Source organism: Mercenaria mercenaria, chromosome 8 (assembly GCF_021730395.1).
Source record: "Mercenaria mercenaria strain notata chromosome 8, MADL_Memer_1, whole genome shotgun sequence".
NCBI lineage: Eukaryota > Metazoa > Mollusca > Bivalvia > Venerida > Veneridae > Mercenaria > Mercenaria mercenaria.
This window is the reverse complement of record NC_069368.1, coordinates 33,507,699-33,529,618: the sequence shown is the minus strand read 5'-3', so window position 1 is coordinate 33,529,618 and position 21,920 is coordinate 33,507,699. Positions and strand designations below refer to the sequence as shown.

General features: G+C 38.6%; 1 protein-coding gene across 2 annotated transcripts in view; it reads left to right on the top strand.

The window, feature by feature from the left end:
- The window catches only part of LOC123566621 (microtubule-associated protein futsch-like), a 57,604-nt gene that overhangs the window by 22,083 nt on the left and 13,601 nt on the right, over positions 1 to 21,920 (top strand). The window contains exons 2-4 of one of the 2 annotated variants that reach the window (XM_045360895.2): positions 4,648 to 4,746; positions 17,764 to 17,793; positions 21,239 to 21,387. In XM_045360895.2, coding sequence (XP_045216830.2) covers positions 4,648 to 4,746; positions 17,764 to 17,793; positions 21,239 to 21,387 — 278 coding nt within the window. The remainder of the gene's footprint in view (positions 1 to 4,647; positions 4,747 to 17,763; positions 17,794 to 21,238; positions 21,388 to 21,920) is intronic. The other variant, XM_045360896.2, reaches the window with a different exon arrangement.

Genomic DNA, 21,920 nt, shown 5'->3' with positions numbered 1-21,920 from the left:
TTCTTTCCCTGTGTCAAAGCAGTGACTGGGGTATAGCTACAATCATAGCTCTAGTTGAACATATATAGGGGATACAGTGGCTTGAAGCACACATACATACTGAAATCTGAGTGTGATTTATCTGCTCTTAAAAGTCGATATTTTCAGTATTTCCCGACTTTCAGGTGCAGGTAATTCATGATCAAGCCTGGGTGCCTATGATTTTAAATACATATTTCTATTTTAAACTTGATTCTCAGTCAGTACACAAAGTTTAAAGTAATTCTGCTGGTAGGAAAATTTTTGTTCTATATACATACAGGGAGGGAACTGTCCCATTTACCTTGCTTAACTGTACGAAGTTGTGCTGTACTTACTTTCCTTGAAGGGTATCAGATGTTCGCTGTAGAGAAGCTGCACTGTATTTACATTCCTGGAAGGGTATTAAATGTTCACTCTAGAGAAGCCGCACCGTATTACATTTCTTGATGGGTATCAAATGTTCACTCTAGAGAAGCTGTACTGTATTTACATTTTTTGATTGATATCAAATGTTTATCAGTTGATAGATGGTCCTTGATGATTGTTGGAACTGAATTATGAGAAAATATTTATTATTTATTTCAGTATAAATATCACAAGTGTTGACTGTTTTATATATGTGTGTTTACCAATGGGCAGCAACCATGATGGAAACATAAATACAGAATGTTGTCTGTTTAGAACTGTGCCAAAAATTTGAATATTTTCAGAGAGATTTCCAGTAATTGATTAGATAATGTTTCTGTAAGAAATTTAGAATATGGAGACTTCCAGACATAAGATTAAAATCAAAAGTTTGTGCAAGATGTGTGTTTACATTTCCCACATTGAAATGATTGTTTTAAACTGAGTTGACTGTGGTGAAAGCTTCCAGATAGGCATTCTCTGTGGTCTCTGCAGCCAAGGGTTAATACTGCTGACTAGGGATCTCCATAGCTAAGTGCTGCTGACTATATGGATCTCTATAGCTAAATATTTCTGACTACAGGGATCTCCATAGCTAAGTGTTAATGGTGCTTACTAGGGATCTCCATAGCTAAGGGTTAATGCTCAGGGTTCTAGCCAGGATTTTCTGAAGGCATGTTGCAGAAGGATATTTTCTGACGAGCAAAGGGGTGGGTGCGGGAGGGGTGTCCCTTCCTGCATGGGGGGTATGGGGGTCACCCCAGAAAATTTTGTGTTACTACAACTCTTTTTGGTGCATTCTGGTGCATTTCAGAGTGAAAAACATAGTGGTATTTTCAGTGATTAATAAGCATCATTTACATGTACAACAAGAAAAGATATTAGGTCATAAAAATCCTATGGAGTTATTTGCTGAATGACAATTAAAAGTTCATCAATTTTAAGTTGCTAAAAATGTTCATTTACTATTTATTGTACATAAAACAACACAATTTTAGCGCTGCACACAGATCTATTTGTATTTTAAAGTTTATGTCTTCTATTTCTGCGGAGTTTATTTGCTGAAAACTTATCTATTTTAAGTTTTTGAAAATGTCAACTGTTTGTTGTACATACATGTAAAACAACATAATCTGAGACTGTCATCCAGGGAAACGCTGGTTTCCATTTTGGATCAATGGCCATTTGGCGTGGCTGGGAGGGATTCTGAAATTGTGACCGGGGCCTCCGTGGCCGAGTGGTTAAGGTCGCTGGCTTCAAATCACTTGCCCCTCATCGATGTGGGTTCGAGCCTCACTCGGGGCGTTGAATTCTTCATGTGAGATAGCCATCCAGCTGGCTTACGGAAGGTCGGTGGTTCTACCAAAGTGTCCGTTGGTGTTGAAATAATGCACGAAGGGTATTTCAAACTTTTCTCTACAAGTTCTATTTTGAAAGTGACGACAGAAAACATTAATTCTTGCATTGTCTTTTCGATATTCCGCCCGAGAAAACACATTTCATACATGTGAAAAACATTAATATTACGGCGATAATTGTTCAAAAGCATTTTACCGTGTTGCACAATTTTTGACTTAATTCCTTACGTTGTCTTTCCTTGATTGCGAAAAACATTCGGACGATAATTGTAGAATCATCTGTCATTATATCTAATGACATGTATAATCTTAAAACTTGCGAAAACAGTCACTTTCATGTACACATCCCAAGATGCCGCCTGTCAAAGGATTTAAAGGCGGAGCTACGATGAAATTTACGTCACATGTTCCACATATAGGAAGCTGTCATTGGTTTATCGGTTATCTTAACTCGCATCGCTTTACCTAAACTATCGGGTAGCACGTGGAAGCTTTTCGAATACGCTATCGGATTAATCGGGGTGTTTATTGGGATGATTTATGACATGTCGCTTCGGCAATTAAGGGATGACGGGGGAAATAAGGGATGTCAAATATACAACTCAAAGTCTGAAGGCATGTCGCGCGTGACAGGCGATAATAGCCTGGCGAGAACCCTGATGCTGTTGACTAGGGATCTCAATACCTAAGTGTTAATGCTGCTGAAACTGACTAGGGATCTCCGTAGCTAAGTGTTAATGTTGTTGAGTAGGGATTCCCATAGCTAAGTGTTAATGCTGCCGAAGCTGACTAGGGATCTCCATAGCTAAGTGTTAATGCTGCTGAAGCTGACAAGGGATCTCCATAGCTAAGTGTTAATGCTGCTGAAGCTGACTAGGGATCTCCGTAGCTAAGTGTTAATGTTGCTGAGTAGGGATTACCATAGCTAAGTGTTAATGCTGCTGACTATGCAGGGATATAAATTAACACTCGCCCAGTGCGACTAGATTTGAAGCTGGTCGAGTCAATTTTCCAAGATAGTCGCCCAGCCGGCGAATGGCTTCGGATTCTCCTAATGTCAATATTCTGGGTTTTTCCGAGACTGTCTTATTAATATGCACGACATCACTTAAATCGACCAATTAAAATTACCGATATATAATTCGACCAATCAGCATACGCGGATCATTTACTCCATCTCTAACAATGGCTGCGCCCATAGAAATACAGAACTAGAAAGTAGAGGTTATTGAAGGCTGTTAAAGAGCTTAGAACGGCCGGTCGCGGCAACAAAAGGAAATATTATCAGGATTATGAAAAGACCTAAAGGCCAATGAGGACTTTTAATGAAAAATGGGCTGTTAACCGACTGCAACATGGTTTGTACTTTTTGTACAAGTAATAATTGCATGACAGTTTGCGAGTCCTATAACTTGACAATGTAACAAAATACTAGAATTCAGATGTCCATAAGCGTGCAGTCTCTATCAAAATGCCCATAAACAACACAAATCTTCTAGTGCTGCAAAAATCATTCAAACTTTAAAGTAAGTGCGTCCGTGTTTGAAACTATGTTTAGAACATGTCATGCACTGGTTGATTATAATTTTCCTCTTTCAATGTGAGTTTGATGAGTGTTCTGTATTTATATTTAAGATTTTGATGTATTTTGGCAGGAAGTAAATTACAAGACTTATTATTAAGTATGTAGATCTAAACCACTGTTAGTATATTTTTCCGCTAATAATAGCTGGGCCCCTAACTTTTAGGCTGGGCCCCTAGAATTTGCCTGTAAGGAGCCCAGATGGCTAATAGGGTCTGAGTGTTAATTTATATCCCTGCTATGGTTCTTTATAGCTAACTGTTAATGCTGCTGACTAGGGATTTCCATAGCTAAGTGTTAATGCTGCTGACTAGGGATCTCCATAGCTAAGTGTTAATGCTGCTGACCAGGGATCCCTGTTGCTGAGTGTAAATGCTGCTGACTAGGGATCTCCATAGCTAAGTGTTAATGCTGCTGACTAGGGATCTCCATAGCTAAGTGTTAATGCTGCTGACTAGGGATCTCCATAGCTAAGTGTTAATGCTGCTGACCAGGGATCCCTGTTGCTGAGTGTAAATGCTGCTGACTAGGGATCTCCATAGCTAAGTGTTAATGCTGCTGACCAGGGATCTCCATAGCTACAGTGTTAATGCTGCTGACCAGGGATCCCCATAGCAAAGTGTTAATACTACTGACTAGGGATCCCCATTGCTGAGTATAAATGCTGCTGACTAGGGATCTGCATGGTGGAGACTTCATTGTTGCTCACTTACAGCTTTGGGTTCAAAGTAAGCGCAAAAGATGTAAAAATCTTGATGTGAGGAAGCCAGGCTTATTTTAGGCATTAAGTCGAATTGCCTGCTGTTGCCTGAAATAATAACTGGAGAGCGCATGGGGCCTTCCTTCACTATTATGAGCTTGAAAGTTTCAATATAACCTGGGACTTAAAATCGAATAAGTTTACTTTCTGACCGCTATGTAACCTGTCTAGTATGGAGAACACATGGCTGCCATTCTACAGGGTTCAGGTTTAATCCATTGAGGAAGTGAATGTTCGCTCCAAGTAGGAAATGAATGTCCCCTTCAAGGGGGAAATAAATGTTCTCTTAACTGACAATACAACCAAAGTCATGTGGGAAGGTTGTCAGAATTTCTTCAGATTTTCACAGATGTCTTCATCAATGTTCTTTTCTCATGCGCTTCACCCATACTATGAACATGTATTTTAAAGAAAGGCAATTTTCCAAGAGTCGTTGCCTTTTGTTGATATTTACAACTTTTGTAGACATACTACTATAGTTTAAGGTAAAATTTTATCAAAACCTCCTTTTCTGCTTTCAGGATTTCGATGCTGGGATATAGATGCAACGGGTATTGATGTAAATGATGAACTTGCACAGATTGCAAACAAAGCAGATCTCGGAGAAGAAGGCCCAAATGGTAAATATAAAGATTTTGAAGAATTTTCTTTGGTTTACACTGTGTTCATATTTAACTTGATTTTTTTTGCAGCATTCAGGTCTTTAGATATAATACCAAGGCATATCAGTCTGGACATTTTTGTGTTTACACCTCCCTTGAGAATCTGGTACGAGTCATTTTGGTACATATGTTTTGAGTGAGATCTTCAAGGTCGTGGTCTGTAGCCTCATATCACTTGCTGTTACTGTTCAAATCATTTGTCCTTTATAGTTAAAGACACTCAGAAACAGTTCTTATATTTTGTAAAAGCCATTTAGCTGGTGCTCATAAGTCTGGTTGAGTAGCTTTGTCAGGTTTCGTACGGGATTTTCTTAATATCAGGTTAACATGTTCAGATAGCATGTACAGCATAAGACCAAGTTGCTGGGGTACAGGCAAGGTCTGTATTTTTAATCCCCCGCCACAAGTTTACCAATTGTGTCCGCTGCATATAACTTAAACCCCACGAAGGATTTTCATGAAATTTGGGTCAAATGATCATCTTATCAAGACTATGTGCAGAACTCATCAGTCAGCCATGTTGGCTCAAAGTCAAGGTCACAACTCAAGGTCAAAGGTTTGAGCCTTCCATTTTGTGTCCGCTCTGTATCTCTTAAACCCCTTGAAGGATTTTCATGAAACTTTGGTCAAATGATCACCTCATCAAGGCAAAGTTCAGAACTCAGGTGTCAGCCATGTTTGCTCAAGGTCAAGGTCACAGCTCAAGGTCAAAGGTTTTAGCCTTCCATTTTGTGTCCGCTCTGTATCTCCTAAACCCCTTGAAGGATTTTAATATGACTTGGCGCCCCATTCGGTTCTGGGACGATCTATGTATGAAAAGAATTGGAACCACTGCCTTACCCTTGCATGATTGTAAGAGGTGATTACAAGGGTCTTAACACTTGGTTTTGCAGTAACTATGTGATTCCAGCAGGTATGCAAATTTTGATTCCATACCTCATGCTTTTATTTAGATGTAAATGAAATGTGAACCAAAATTTGTAGTCCTATTATATAACCTATACTGTGTTGGTGCGCCGTTAAACCCAAAAAATAAATAAATAAATAAGTAATATGACTTGGCTGTAATATTCCCATTATCAAGACGATGTGCAGAACTCAGAATTCACCCATGACAGCTCAAGGTCAAGGTCACAACTCAAATGTTTGAATCTTCAATTTCCTGTCCCCTCCTTTTCTGCTAAATCACTTGAAGGATTTTAATGAAACTTTGGTCAAGTGTTCCCCTTATTGAGATGGTTTACAAAACCCATGAGTCAGCCATCCAGGCTCAAGGTCAGTGGCATAACTTAAGTATTGATGTCTTCATACATGGACTATGAAATAAACTGAACAACATCAATGCTTCCACTCATTACCATTAAACAGCAGCGGGGGATATCACTGTCTTTCAGACTGCCTTGTTATTCCTAGAAAACTGTTAATGAAACTCAATTCAGTAATTCTTCTCTTACGACATAGGCAGTCTAAGATCAGGCAAAAGATCTTTAGAAGAAGGAAGTTTTTTCACTCTACTGACAGAATCGATTTACTGAGAGTGCATTGAGCAAATGCACCTGTGTAATTCATATTCTTCTGCAGTGTATAACAAAATACTATATCCTTCTGTGAAATCATTTTATTTTGCGGGACAAAAAATTCTGTGGTTTCGCCAGACATTACACAAATTTTTCAGGCTAAATATGAAAGAAATTTGAATTTTATTCATTCATATGGGGGTTGCTACAACCAGGATCCAAGGAATAATAATGATTTTGGGCTTTTCCGGAATAAGTGTGTCCTATCCCTACTTCCATCATAGGGCAGTTTTTCATGATAAAGACTCAAACCAACTCGCAAACCTTGATGAGTCATCAATAATGAATCATTAATGAAAGTACAGGAGATCATTATAAATAAAACAAATCACTTCAGGATATTGATTTATGTCAGTGAAATTTAAGATTTCTTTCAATATTTGTAATATTGCTTATTGTAAGCTAATATTTGATATAGATTGAATAACTAACAATTATATTTTTTTGAAAATCTTGTGTAAATAATGTTGCAATTTTAAGCATTAGATTGTGTACACATTGTTCTCTCAAACAACATTTGAAGTAGATTTTGCTTGGAAATTAACATTTAGATTATGCTGTATAGGAAAGATATTCCATTTGCAATAATAGGGTTATATGGATTTTTATCCCTTGATTAATAGAAGGTTGTAATTGTAAAAGAACTTTGAACTGGATTATGCTATAACTGAATAATGTTCTTCAAAGTTTTAGTCTAAATCCAGTTCCTATAACTGTGTCAGCAGTTTAGATGCCAGTTCCTCCTGATACCTCATCCCTCTGTCTGACACCTAACCCCCTCCAGTCTGAAACCCTTAGTCATCATCATTCTGACACCCCCAGCTCTCATCAGTCTAACACCTTTCCCCCTCCAGTCTGACACCTACAGCCCTCATCAGTCTGACACCTAACCCCTCCAGTCTGAAACCCCAAACTCTCATCAATCTGAGGTCTCACCCCCTCAAGCCTGACACAACCTGAGCCCTGATCAGTCTGCCACCTTACCCCCTGAATATTCAGACACTTCCAGCCCTCCAGTCTGGCACCTCAGCCCTCCACAGTCTGACACCCCACCCCATCCCCACTTTCTATAGCTCTCTGATGAGAACAATTCTTTCTAATGATTTGTGGAGACCATGGTCAGTAGGTTCAGATCCCAGTAAACATTTAACTTAAAAGCAGTCTGTTTGCAGCATACTTGAAAGATTATTGATCATGTTAGAAGTGAACGACTTAATTGACATTAAATATAAGATCATTTTATTTTGTTGTTAAAAAAACTCACTGCTGTTTCATAGGAATATCAATATTTTTGATTCCAAATTAAAGGTAATACTAATGGAAGTATTTGGAAATACATTAAAATTAATTCCTATGGATATTAATAATATATTTTCATATCAGTTAAGTTGGCACTAACCTAAAATATTGTCTCATTCAGCTTCCTGTTGTGGAAGTTAATTATGGCCGCTTTGGTTATTTAGAAATCAATAAATACCAGGTGCCAACCATTTGAGATAATTTATATTACAGGGAGACTTCCACAGGTCTGTTGAAATGAATAATTAAAATAATCAAAGGTTAACTCCAGCATAACTGATTACAGTGTTGATATTCTCTTCAACTTAATAATAATGTCTGGTTGCTATTATGCTGATTAGTCTACAAGAGACAGGAATCGGTTTCTTTAACAAGGTCTAGCTCCATAATAAGCCTTTTTGGTTGTAGTATACATAGGCCAAAACAAATGTGAAGAGTTTTACGGGCTATTTAGAGGGGTTGAGGGGACTGAACTTGCCCTCCAATTGTTTTACCGAGACTCCAAGCACCTGTATGTAAATGTTAACATTTAAAACACATGACAATGTGCTTTCTCAGCAGTTTGACATTTGCCTCAGAAATGTAACATATTCATTAAAGAAAGAAAACACTTCCATTTTGATGTGTTTTTCTGCCTATTTTAATCATGGTATATTTTTCCTATTCTGCCAGACCCACTCCGCATTTCCCTAAAAAGGAAGAAAACATTTATTTTGAAGGACATCTGAAGGAATATTTCCTTAGGTATCATCCAGACTCATTTCTCGCACAATTTGTTGGTCAGTATAAGAAACGCAAATAGTTTAGTTGTAACCTCAATAATTGTTGTGTGAGTGCAAATTAGCACTCAAAGATGAGTCATCAAACTGAGTATGGGCATGAATATGCAAATTAACTTGTCCTTAACAAAATAGATAACATTTCAAACAATTTTAGAGTGTTTAAAGAAATACGTTCTGTTTTCTGTAATGATTTAAATACATGAATTTTGCATAATGATTTTTCAAGGATTTTGTAAGTTTATCTTAAGCAAAAAAAAACAAACACAAAAACAATCAAGGTGTTCGAACATATGGCACCATTTTTACAGACTTTTTGGCTCCAGAACTAAACCATTTCATGTAAATCAGTTTTTAATTGTACATTTTAATTGATCAGTGAAAATTTAATGAATTTACCAGATACCAGTACAGACAGCCAGAAGGCAAAGCTATTGTTAAAAGTTGTTGGAGACTGGTACCAGACTACTGTGCTATTGATTTTAGAATCAATCTATATTTCATCCCAGCTATTGATCAGACAAGCTTACTGCACTTTCATCTGCATCTTAAAGTGCACACAGCTGTAGAATGATTGTAGTCATGCAATGGTTAGGCCAGACAAATATAGCAGAATGGGTTCTGGTTAACATGATCGTGCTGATTGTAGTCATGCAATAGTGAGGCCAGACTAATATAGCAGAATGGGTTCTGGTTAACATGGTCCTGCTGATTGCAGTCATGCAATAGTGAGGCCAGACTAATATAGCAGAATGGGTTCTGGTTAACATGGTCCTGCTGATTGCAGTCATGCAATAGTGAGGCCAGACTAATATAGCAGAATGGGTTCTGGTTAACATGGTCCTGCCGATTGCAGTCATGCAATAGTGAGGCCAGACTAATATAGCAGAATGGGTTCTGGTTAACATGGTCCTGCCGATTGCAGCCATGCAATAGTGAGGCCAGACTTATATAGCAGAATGGGTTCTGGTTAACATGGTCCTGCCGATTGCAGCCATGCAATAGTGAGGCCAGACTAATATAGCAGAATGGGTTCTGGTTAACATGGTCCTGCCGATTGCAGTCATGCAATAGTGAGGCCAGACTAATATAGCAGAATGGGTTCTGGTTAACAGCAGAATGGGTTCTGGTTAACATGGTCCTGCTGATTGCAGTCATGCAATAGTGAGGCCAGACTGATATAGCAGAATGGGTTCTGGTTAAAATGGTCCTGCTGATTGCAGTCATGCAATAGTGAGGCCAGACTAATATAGCAGAATGGGTTCTGGTTAACATGGTCCTGCTGATTGCAGTCATGCAATAGTGAGGCCAGACTAATATAGCAGAATGGGTTCTGGTTAACATGGTCCTGCTGATTGCAGTCATGCAATAGTGAGGCCAAACTAATATAGCAGAATGGGTTCTGGTTAACATGGTCCTGCTGATTGCAGTCATGCAATAGTGAGGCCAGACTAATATAGCAGAATGGGTTCTGGTTAACATGGTCCTGCTGATTGCAGTCATGCAATAGTGAGGCCAGACTAATATAGCAGAATGGGTTCTGGTTAAAATGGTCCTACTGATTGTAGCCATGCAATAGTGAGGTCAGACTAATATAGCAGAATGGGTTCTGGTTAATATGGTCCTGCTTTGTGGGAACAAATGATCATATTCATGCAATAGTGAGGCCAGACTTATATAGCAGAATGGGATCTGGCTGGCATGATTGTGCTATGTGGCATCAAACTACAGTGGTCCTCTAAAAAGGCTGTATTCCTGTGTTTTCAGCTGGCTTGTCAAAGGAGCATTGGCTCTACCTATGCACGCCCATGATGAAATAATGCCTGGAGAAGCATCTTGTGTCTTCTCCACCATCAAAATCTGGAATGTCGCCGTATAACCTGTAGTTGTCAGTGTGACACTAACCCAACAAAAAAAAAATGTCAAAAAAGTAAGAAATACAAACATTATGATCAGGAGAACTTCTGCTGAAATAATCAAAAAGAGGAAAGGTTGTTTGACTTTACACCATATTTAGCAGAATTTAATTAACTTGTTAATGAATTTCTGGAGGAAAATACAAAAAATTCACTATCTGGCAGGAATCATACAGACAAAGCAGTAATCTGGAAGAAGGCGTTAATTGTTTAAATCCCCACTAATGGCAATAACCATGTTTCTTAAATGTTTTTTTTTTTCTAGAATTGGATTCAGGAATATGATTTCAAAGCTTCAGGCTTTCTTCATTTAAATCCGACAAAATTGCACAAACTTTAAAATTGGCAAGTCAGAAAATTCAAGAACTTTGTGTTCAAGCTTAATCAACTCAGATCGACAAGGTTTGTGCGTCTAATTCTGTAAATGACAGAGAATCAGAGTCTAGAGAAAACCTGTCTTGTCAGAACTTATTTTAAGCTTTCCATTTCACTTAATACTTCCAAGGGAAAGAATTGAATCTGAGTTTCGCTGGTCGAAATCAGATGTGCCAGTCAGAAAGAAAGCCCTAAAAGTTCAGTGGTAGTAAATGATATGTAGACAAGTGTTACAGTATTTAGTCTGTGAAATTTGAAACAATCCAGTGAGCTTGCATTTTTACAACAGAAATCAATGGACTTGATTTTGATTAGTACAGAGGTATGACTGCATTTTGGATATTTATCAGTTACATTAGACATGGAAACCCCTCCAGAATATTGCATTTAGACAGAACGTAGGAAGGAATAATCAATTCTGTCTGGACTTTCTTTAATAAATTCTGAGAGAAGATTTCTTACGCAGTCAGAAATTCCCAAATATGAGAATTGTTCTTCATGTTAATATAATACGATAAGTATAACATTATTGGCATTAGCCAAAGTCTTTGAAAAGAAACTGTGGGTGTGTAATATCTGTCTGACAGGCACTGAGCTATGCCAATGCTAATGCCAGGGCCTACAGTGCCTCCTTATAGCTATGTCAGTGCTAAGGCCAGGGCCTCCATGGAGCTGTGCCAATGCTAAGGCCAGGGCCTACATGGAGCTATGCCAGTGCTAAGGCCAGGGCCTACATGGAACTATGCCAGTACTAAGGTCAGGGCCTACATGGAGCTATGCCAGTGCCAAGGCCAGGGCCTACATGGAGCTATGCCAGTGCCAAGGCCAGGGCCTACATGGAACTATGCCAGTACTAAGGCCAGGGCCTACATGGAGTTATGCCAGTGCTAATGCCAGGGCCTACATGGAGCTATGCCAGTGCCAAGGTCAGGGCCTACATGGAGCTATGCCAGTGCCAAGGCCAGAGTCTACATGGAGCTATGCCAGTGCTGAGGCCAGTGTCTACTTGGAGCTATGCCAGTGCTAAGGCCAGGGCCAACATGGAGCTGTGACAGTGCTAAGGCCAGGGCTACATGGAGCTATGCCAGTGCTAAGGCCAGGGCCTACATGGAGCTATGCCAGTGCTAAGGCCAGGGCCTACATGGAACTATGCCAGTGCTAAGGTCAGGGCCTACATGGAGTTATGCCAGTGCTAATGCCAGGGCCTACATGGAGCTATGCCAGTGCCAAGGTCAGGGCCTACATGGAGCTATGCCAGTGCCAAGGCCAGAGCCTACATGGAGCTATGCCAGTGCTGAGGCCAGTGTCTACTTGGAGCTATGCCAGTGCTAAGGCCAGGGCCAACATGGAGCTGTGACAGTGCTAAGGCCAGGGCTACATGGAGCTATGCCAGTGCTAAGGCCAGGGCCTACATGGAGCTATGCCAGGGCTAAAGCCAGGGTCTGCTTTGAGCAATGCCAGGGCTAAGGTCAGGTCCTACATGGAGCTATGCCAGTGCTAAGGCCAGGGCCTACATGGAGCTATGCCAGTGCTAAAGCCAGGGCCTACATGGAGCTATGCCAGTGCTAAGGCAGGGCCTACATGGAGCTATGCCAGTGCTAAGGCCAGGGCCTACATGGAGCTATGCCAGTGCTAAGGCCAGGGCCTACATGGAACTATGCCAGTGCTAAGGTCAGGGCCTACATGGAGTTATGCCAGTGCTAATGCCAGGGCCTACATGGAGCTATGCCAGTGCCAAGGTCAGGGCCTACATGGAGCTATGCCAGTGCCAAGGCAGAGCCTACATGGAGCTATGCCAGTGCTGAGGCCAGTGTCTACTTGGAGCTATGCCAGTGCTAAGGCCAGGGCCAACATGGAGCTGTGACAGTGCTAAGGCCAGGGCTACATGGAGCTATGCCAGTGCTAAGGCCAGGGCCTACATGGAGCTATGCCAGGGCTAAAGCCAGGGTCTGCTTTGAGCAATGCCAGGGCTAAGGTCAGGTCCTACATGGAGCTATGCCAGTGCTAAGGCCAGGGCCTACATGGAGCTATGCCAGTGCTAAAGCCAGGGCCTACATGGAGCTATGCCAGTGCTAAGGCAGGGCCTACATGGAGCTATGCCAGTGCTAAGGCCAGGGCCTACATGGAGCTATGCCAGTGCTAAAGCCAGGGTGTACATGGAACCTAGGTCAGGGCCTACATGGAGCTGTGCCAGTGCTAAAGCCAGGGTGTACATGGAACCTAGGCCAGGGCCTACATGGAGCTGTGCCAGTGCTAAAGCCAGGGTGTACATGGAACCTAGGTCAGGGCTACATGGAGCTGTGCCAGTGCTAAAGCCAGGTGTCATGAACTAGGCCAGGGCTCATGAGCGTGCCAGTGCTAAAGCAGGTGTACATGGAACCTAGCCAGGGCCTACATGGAGTTATGCCAGTGCTAAAGCCAGGGTGTACATGGAACTGTGGTCAGGGCCTACATGGAGTTATGCCAGTGCTAAAGCCAGGGTGTACATGGAACTGTGGTCAGGGCCTACATGGAGCTATGCCAGTGCTAAAGCCAGGGTGTACATGGAACTGTGGTCAGGGCCTACATGGAGCTATGCCAGTGCTAAAGCCAGGGTGTACATGGAACTGTGGTCAGGGCCTACATGGAGCTATGCCAGTGCTAAAGCCAGGGTGTACATGGAACTATGATCAGGGCCTACATGGAGCTATGCCAAGAAGAAATGAAAAAAAAATGAATCATCTCCAGGAGATGTAACAGAATATTGTCTCATCAATCATCTAAAAAAAAAAGCAACATTTATTCTGCAGTATACAGTCTGTTAAGTGTGAAAATGATTTGTTGGCAATTGTTCCCAGGACACCACCAGAAAATTACTTATAAAATGGAGACTAAATCAGAATTCTTTGGACCATATGTATTTAATATTGAATTTGGCTGTAACTCTGTTTATCTTTGTGATCAAGACTAAAAATGGAAACATTTGGACCTATCCCTAAGACATTTTCTTTTGGCTGCTGTTCCTGGCTCTTGCAGATAGGTCAAAGCCAGTCAGTTCATTAATGTTTTGATACAAGTTGCTGACACAGACACTGAAAGAACTGAAATGGGCAAAACATAGGTAAATCACATTGTGCATGTAGGTAAACAACATTTTAAAAACCAGCAGATAGCTTATATGTTGTTGTATAGCAGTTGTGAATTATTGTTGAATTAACCAGTTTAGCCTGCTGGCCGCAAGTGATTTTGCCTTTGCGACCAGTGCAGACCAAGATGAACGGATGTGCCGTCTGATCATGGTCTGCACTGTTCTCTATTCAGTCAGTAAATTTTCAGTGAACACCCCTTCAAATAATAAATGGTATTGCCCAAATTGAATGATGGACAAGTCCATTTTAGAAATTTAGGTTTATCTTAAATATCCATATGAAGATGAAGGCAGTGTTGCAGCACATCCTGAAAAAAAAGAACTCTGGAGGAAACTTTCTTTGAAGCAGTACACACATCAATAGAAGCTGTATATTAAGTTTACAACAGATCTTATTACTGTAAGAAGTCATTTGTAATAGTCTTGTAAAGGTATCAATTGTAGTTAAACCTGACACTAATACTGCTGAAGTGGTATTTGAGAGTCAGTTAGACCTACACAAGTGGTTTATATTACAACAAATACAAATGTGACATTGTCAGAGAGCATGGATGATGGTGGTTGGCAGGGTGATCTTGAGAAAGTGATTTGTATGCAACAAATGTGGCTGGTGTGAGAAGTCAAGGGTTGTTTTTTTTTTTAGAATTTTTGTTATTGTGTGACAAAATGTAATAAGAAACAGCCATTTATTTTGTTTTACCTGTTTTAACACTGCATGATATCAACGTATGCATCAAAGTGATAGAGTTCAAAAATGAAAAGAGTCTTTAAAACGACACAAAGCATCTTCTGCTACTAGGATACCTTCGAAGGATCTAAAAAGAATTTTAAGTCAGTTTTATTATTTTGTTACATTGTTGAAAAAGACAGAGTTGACATGAGTGTCTTAATTCAGACTGATAAAAAAATAATCTTTTTTTTTACCAGTCTGTTTAAGAAAATCAAATGGCAGATAAATACCAGCAGCTAGAGGGAAGGCCTACTTTGTCAGCTGCAGTCTGGTTTGTTGTTGACTCTTTGGCCTCGGTTAAAAGTAATACACATCCTTAGTATCATAATAATTATGACCTTTAATATTTTTTTCGTTGGAATAAAATTGAATATACATACAATTAATTTGTCTAAAGAAAATATTGGCTCTTACCTATTACAGACTGCAACAGCCTCGGTAGCCTAGTGATAGAGCGTCAGCTTCGAGTGCGGGAGGTCGTGGGTTCGATCCCCGGCCACGTCATACCAAAGACGTTAAAAATGGTACTGGCAGCTTCCTCACTTGGCGCTCAGCATTAAGAGGGTAGTGCTAGGACTGGTCAGCCTGGTGTCAGTATAATATGACTGGGTGGGGTGTCATGTCACGTGTCTACGGCGTGATATTCCAGTGAGGCAGCACTATAAAGTTGGGCATTGTACTCACTGCTACAAGTAGACACCGTCGTTTAGATGACTGAAAAATTGTTGAAAAAGACGTTAAACCCAAAGCACACACACTATTACAGACCATAAGGGTATTCATAGTGTCCAGCCGTGATAGTTAAGCGAGGGGAATAGTTTCCCATTAACAGACAGGCACAAAATCATAAACAAATTCATTACTTCTAAAGCTTCTGTCTTATTTTGTAAGGAAAACTGTTTTCTGATTTTAAATGTTTTAACTTTTCAAATTTCTAACAAAATTTAAGTTGGGAGGTTCAAGCTATAGCCTTAATAGGACAAATTTTCATATGATTATATTGCTGGTGAATGGACACGGAAATGGCAAATTTCAGAGAATTATTATGCCTTTCAATTTTGATCATTTTGTATCAAATTGTTGGAACAAAATGAGATCAGCTGCAATTTTCAATGAATTTATAAACCAAGGGCATTGAGACTAAGAAAACAAAGGCCTCAGGTGTCAATTAGAGGTAAAATCTATCTGAACTATTGATGTCTGATACAAATGATTGTAATAATGTGAATAATAATGACAGACGGCTGACCAGACATCCCAGACAAACTCTATTGGGATATATCATTATAGCCTCAAGATTTTTTGTGACAAATCTTTGAAAGCAGCCTTGTGATTGGTCAGAGAATGCTGCCTTGCTATTGGTCAATGAATGTAGGTATGCCATTGGTCAGAGAATAGAGCTTTGTCATTGGTCTGTGTAAAGATTATGCTTACAAGGCAATGAAACACTGTAGTTTTGAGAATGTCCTCTGAAATAAATACAGCTGTTTAATGTTTGGACATGCTCAAGAGATTGTAAATTTAGCTCAGCAGTGTCACGATTGGGAGTGACTCTTGCATTATAGAGTTTTTGCCTTACTGAGAAAACTGTTTCCTGGTAAAATTTTAGTTTATGCTCAGTTTTCTTGATAATTACTAATGCTGATGTTGATGCCTTTTATGGCAGTTAGACATAAATTTTCTTAAAATTGCACAAGTTTCTACTGAAATTTAAGATGTTGTTGTTTATGTCATATATGTGAGGCTACGTAGGTGTTGCTCTTGCTGTCCTTGTGGGATTTTGTTCCTGATGAATTTATGAGCTGAATGCATGCTGTGTCTGATATCTGAGAGAATCTATTGATTGAAAACTTACATAAAACATTCTGGTATGCGAGGAATGTTACACCTGGGGAAATGCTATTGACTTTAAAGGAAAAATTCCATATTGTGATTACAACAAAGAAAGATAGTATAACATCTGTACATATGATAGCCATTAAAGATTTGTTTCAAAATACAGCGGATTTCTTTATAGTTTTTTTTTGTCAGTCTGCTTTCTAAAGAAGTATTTAGTGACCTCTGAAGCAAAAGTTTATATCAGAATACTAGTATTGATCACGTACATGACTGATGGTTGGATAAATAGATTGCTTAGAATAGGTATCCTGCAATGAGCTTATAGACAGGATCGAAATGGTACTATGACATTTACCTTTCGTATACCTTTTTCCAAGAAATCTCTCCCTTCATAGCCGATATTTGTAGTAACCAATAATTGGGCCTATGACAAGCATTTGTCTGTTTTGTGGTCCGTATATCTCACTGACACACTGACCTTGAAAAGATTACCTTGACCTTAAGGTCACAGCTGATCTTAAGACTGAAAGAAGTTTATGGGTTATGCTTTGGACCTCAACCTTAAAACTGCATGGAATGACTGCCTTTGATACGTAATCTGATCACCCTATCATTTTTGGAGTAGGTATGCCAAAGGTCAGGCCAGTGTTACTTTGAGACTGAAAACAGGTAACCAGTTAATAACTTCAGCACGCTTCATATTTCATAAAATGTTTGAACAAGGAAATGTCCGTGTGAAATGTGTCCATGATCTCAGTTTCAGCCATTTTGCACCAGAAGACACATTTTTCATGCTTTAAAACCACTTACTGAATACGTCCTAATCCCTGCTTAGATGGACTTATTTGAGTCATATATGATTGTGCCTCAACGGGACGGAGAATAATTATTTACAACAAAATAGGATAGGAGGGAATTTAAATTAATTAAGAAATAATTTATAGCAAAAGAGTGTTTTAACACTATTTATGCATGATGGGCGGTTATACGTTGGACATAATAATTTCACGAGGTGGCAGCCCAAGTGAAATTATTTGTACGATGTATTACCACCTGAGTGTATAAATATTGTTGAAACACAGTTTTGCTATTAATTATTTCGATTCTAATATGCTGTTAATCTAAAACAGTAAATAAAATATAGAAGCGCTCTTTCTTTTTCACAACAAAAACTTTGACGTCATTGCACATGAACGTGACGTCATTCTAGTGCAAGAGTGTTTTTACAGAGACAAGCATATTAGAATATGATTATAGCAAATAATTAAGTATCTCTTTTGAAAATTTTTGAAAAATTCCTGAATATAATTGTTTGTTTTTCAACTGTGTTCAGCTACCAAGTATGGATACCATTTGAAGGAGGGTAAGATTTTTTTGGAAGTCCAATATTTCCCCTCTTTCATTTCTTTGGTATCTTCACTGAGTGGAAATGATTTTTTTTTACTTTTTTAATTAAAAAAAAAAAAAGACTTTTACCTTGATCAGTTTTTCAATATGATGTTTACAGGTACATGTAGGAGTTATTCAGTGAAGTTTCTTTCTTTTTCTTTGAAGAAACATGCTTCGTATAATGAAGAAAAACATTTTCCACCAGTGTTATAATACAATGTATACTTATTGCATGCATCTACTTATTGTATAAATACTTGTCTTACACTTGTATATTGTTAATATTGTGGTAAAGTTTTCTTCGGTACCCCTTTTCTCTGGTTCCCTTTAATGCAAACAGTTACTACTGTGAAATTGCATAAAACTTTCGGCTATACTCAAAACTTACTGGAGTAATCCAAATGAAATATTTGTTTGTCTGAATTGAATTTCATGAATTGAAGTCAGTGTTTTTTCCCACTGATTTGGGAATGGGGCCGGGGCCTTTTCAGTAGGGAAAAAGGTGACTGGGAATGGTAAAAAAGTGCTATTTTTCATTGAAATGTTACAATTAAGAAAAAATTGGTCATAAAATACAATGAGTTTGCATATTGCTTTGCTTTGTGTTTCAGATATGTAAGGTTTCATAAATACAATCTTGGCTGAGTTTTTTTTTTAACTAAAGGAATTTTATTCTTGAAATTTGGGGAAAAAAACATACTATTTGCCTTTAGAATTGGGGCCTAATTTTGGCCCCAATTTGGCCTAAAACAACAACAACACTGGGAGCAATCATGAAATCAAAGGATATAAGCCTCACTCAAACTCGAGTATTAATGGTTTCACAGTATTGAATTGGAAGGTATACAAAAAAACAAAAGTGAGGGATAGTCTTGTCTGTTCTCTTATTGCTAACAAAACAACAGTGTCCCTGACTCACGAGGAATGTATTCATGAACATGCAGTGTTTGTGTCATTGCCATGGATTAAAGCCAATTTGTAACTGCTGTTTTATAATCCCATGCACTTTCACATGTACCTCTACTTTTCAGTATTTTCCGTTATGTGACTATGAATTATTTTCTCACGCTTTCTTTGTTGTACCGTATTTTGGGACTTTTTCAGCGTGTACAAAATTGAACAATTTCATGTAAAATGGGGCGAGTGTTAATATTATTTAGGCCTGTATAATACTAATTTACCATGTAACAAATACCAGAGAGTACTTCAACAATATCCAATTTAAAACTTGTTTCTAGCTCGATGGATGAAAGATAAGGCCATATTTACTCTTTTGACAATGGTATAACAGAAGCTATCAACTGTTTGTACTTTTATTACCAAATCACTGATTCATGCCATGGCTAATTTTAGTACTGTTCTGCGGAGATTAGGCCGACAATTAACTTCGTCCAAATTATCCCAAATTACACATTTCTCTACGTAATTATTTTAATATACTACGCACATCTAAGTACATCTAAGTATTTTAAGCTCGACTGTTACAAAATTAGGTTAAATTGCACTCACCTTTCCGTCAATTTTAGCTCTCCTGGGCACAAAATGCTCTCAAGGTGGGCTAATATGATTGCCCTGTGTCCTTGACCATTATTAAAAACACTTTTGGCTCAGTCTTAATGAAACTTTGACAGAATGTTTACCTACCAGTTAGATAACGTTCAATCTTGAATTTCAGCTAGGTGGCATGGTCAAATGTTAACAGTCTAGAGGCCTCATTTTGTACCTGATCTTCATGAAACATAGTCAGAATGTTCACCTTTATGAAGACAAGGTTAGGTTCAAAACTGTGTCATCTATGGCAAAACCTTAAGTCACTAGGTCAAAAGATCATATCAAATCCACTGTTTTAAACTCTATATGATATGCTTGTTCACTGTGATGATCTGACATACCATGTGCAGGTTCCGTAACTCTTTTGCCTTTTCATAAAGTTTTTCCCTTATTAGACTTAACAACTTCTGGCGAAGTTCATAAGTGTAAGCTTGTATCTCATTTAACATTACTTACTGTTAAACAAAATTGTTGCCCTTTTGTATCTTTTTATTCAGTGTGTATTTTTTGAACATTTTTTAGCGCAAAGCTGTTAAATAGTTGAGTACTGTTGTCCTTTGTCAGCTCTTGTTATATATACTGATCATTTTTGTCTTTATGCACCTGTATTAAGAGAAATTCAAATTTTATTTTACTGCCAGTTGTGCTATTTGAATTTTTGATATATTACACATGAACAGTCAAATCCATAAAGGGAGGTAATCCGAACAGTGGATTCAGTAGTACTTTCTACAGTGTTAATCAAATATTCAGACATTAGACAAACAATTATCTAAAGTAGGATTTAAGAAGAAAATAATATATTTTGTGTTATAACAAAAAATTTGGCAGCCACATTTTATACAGAGTTCTTTAATCTCTCCTGGTGACACGATTGATTATATCGTCCTGTTAACAACTTTGCTTCTGTAGCCTCTATGATTATAAAAAGATAACGGTAGTCACCATCTGGACACTTGTTGTCCAAACCGTAACAAATTTCTCTTTGTCTTTATCATTTATATCATTATAACAATTATTTCAACGTGCAGCAGATATACATTAGCTGCATGACATTTGAATGTTATATTCTAGTTATTATACAGATTATCTGCCATTCTGTTCTTCTAAAGATACCGTACTGCCAAAGAACTGGCCCAATTGCAAGTTTGTTTATTTTTCAGAACAAATAACTAGAATTTTAAGAAATGAATGTTTACTCTAATGCCTAATGTATGCTGCACCTGTCTCTGACTAATTCAGAATGCATAATCGTGAAAGCTGTTACATGTTTGCGGCTTTTCTATCGTGTTTTCGAGGTAACATAAGCAGTATTGGATTAACATCTCACTTGCTATGACTGAGCCCACCCGCTTAGCTCAATTGGGAGAGTGCAGATCTGTGGAATGTTGGGTTGTGATTTCAGTCCCCAGGTGAAGTGCATGTTCTTTGTGACAACCTGATAGAAGACATTGTGTCTGGAATCATTTGTCATCCCCCTGTTAACATAATTACTTGCAGAGAAGATATATGACATTTTTTTGTCAAATCGCTGTAAAATCTAACTCACTGTCTTGTACAGAATACAGGAACTCCGCTTTACTAGGTTAACTGCCTGTTTTTATACACCTGAAGGGACGTATTATGTTATACCCCCGGTGTCCATCCGTCTGTCCATCGGTTAGCAGTTTCATGTCTGCTCGGTAACTCTTGAACTGAATATTTTTAGAACATTGGTATCTTTTTGATGTTAGTAACTTAGTAATATCAGCTGATAAGACTGATTGGTGGTTCAGACTTCAGGAATTGCTGGAAGATTCTTATCTTCCTGGAGTAGCAATGAAATACCATTCTTCCTGTGAATAATAGAAATGTTGCATATATTTCAGGGGAGAGAGTTATTCGACACAGCTCAGAAGGCCTGTCAACTGAGATACTGGTGAACCCCCAGGCACAGACGGTGACTATTGCAGTTAAAAATTTCCTGACGACACCAACCAAACACAAACACCTGATATATTCTGGACATGCTTTCCAGGTAACTATAACTCTGCATTTTAACGAATATCATCAAAAGATATGTAATTAATTCTATGTCACTATATGGAAAGGGGGAGACCATTGATTTTGTCATGTCTGACTGTCTGTGTTACACAGAAATTGAAGAGACAACTTATTCAAATTGCTTGTCAAAATTTTATGACTATTGTATCAATCAGCATTTTCAGGTCCAGTCATTCCTGGCAGAGTTATAGCCCTTTAAAGATATCTGTAAAGTTATCCAAAATATTTTTCCATTATTTTGATTGCCTTTCATCAGTGAATTTATATCAAGCCTAGTTTTGTGTTTTACTGACATTTTGCAATTTTATAAATTTTGCAGAGTTACTACTCTTAGAATTATTTCTTTTATGAGATCAAGTTTGTTCAGAACTCCTGGGGTGATTTCTGCTAAACTTTAAATGTAAAGTTTCTCCAAAACTCCTTGTTAGATTTCTGTCTTAACCCGGTAGAAAGGATTAGGTCCAAGATGTACTTATCACTGTCATTTTCTGGCTGAATGATTTCAGA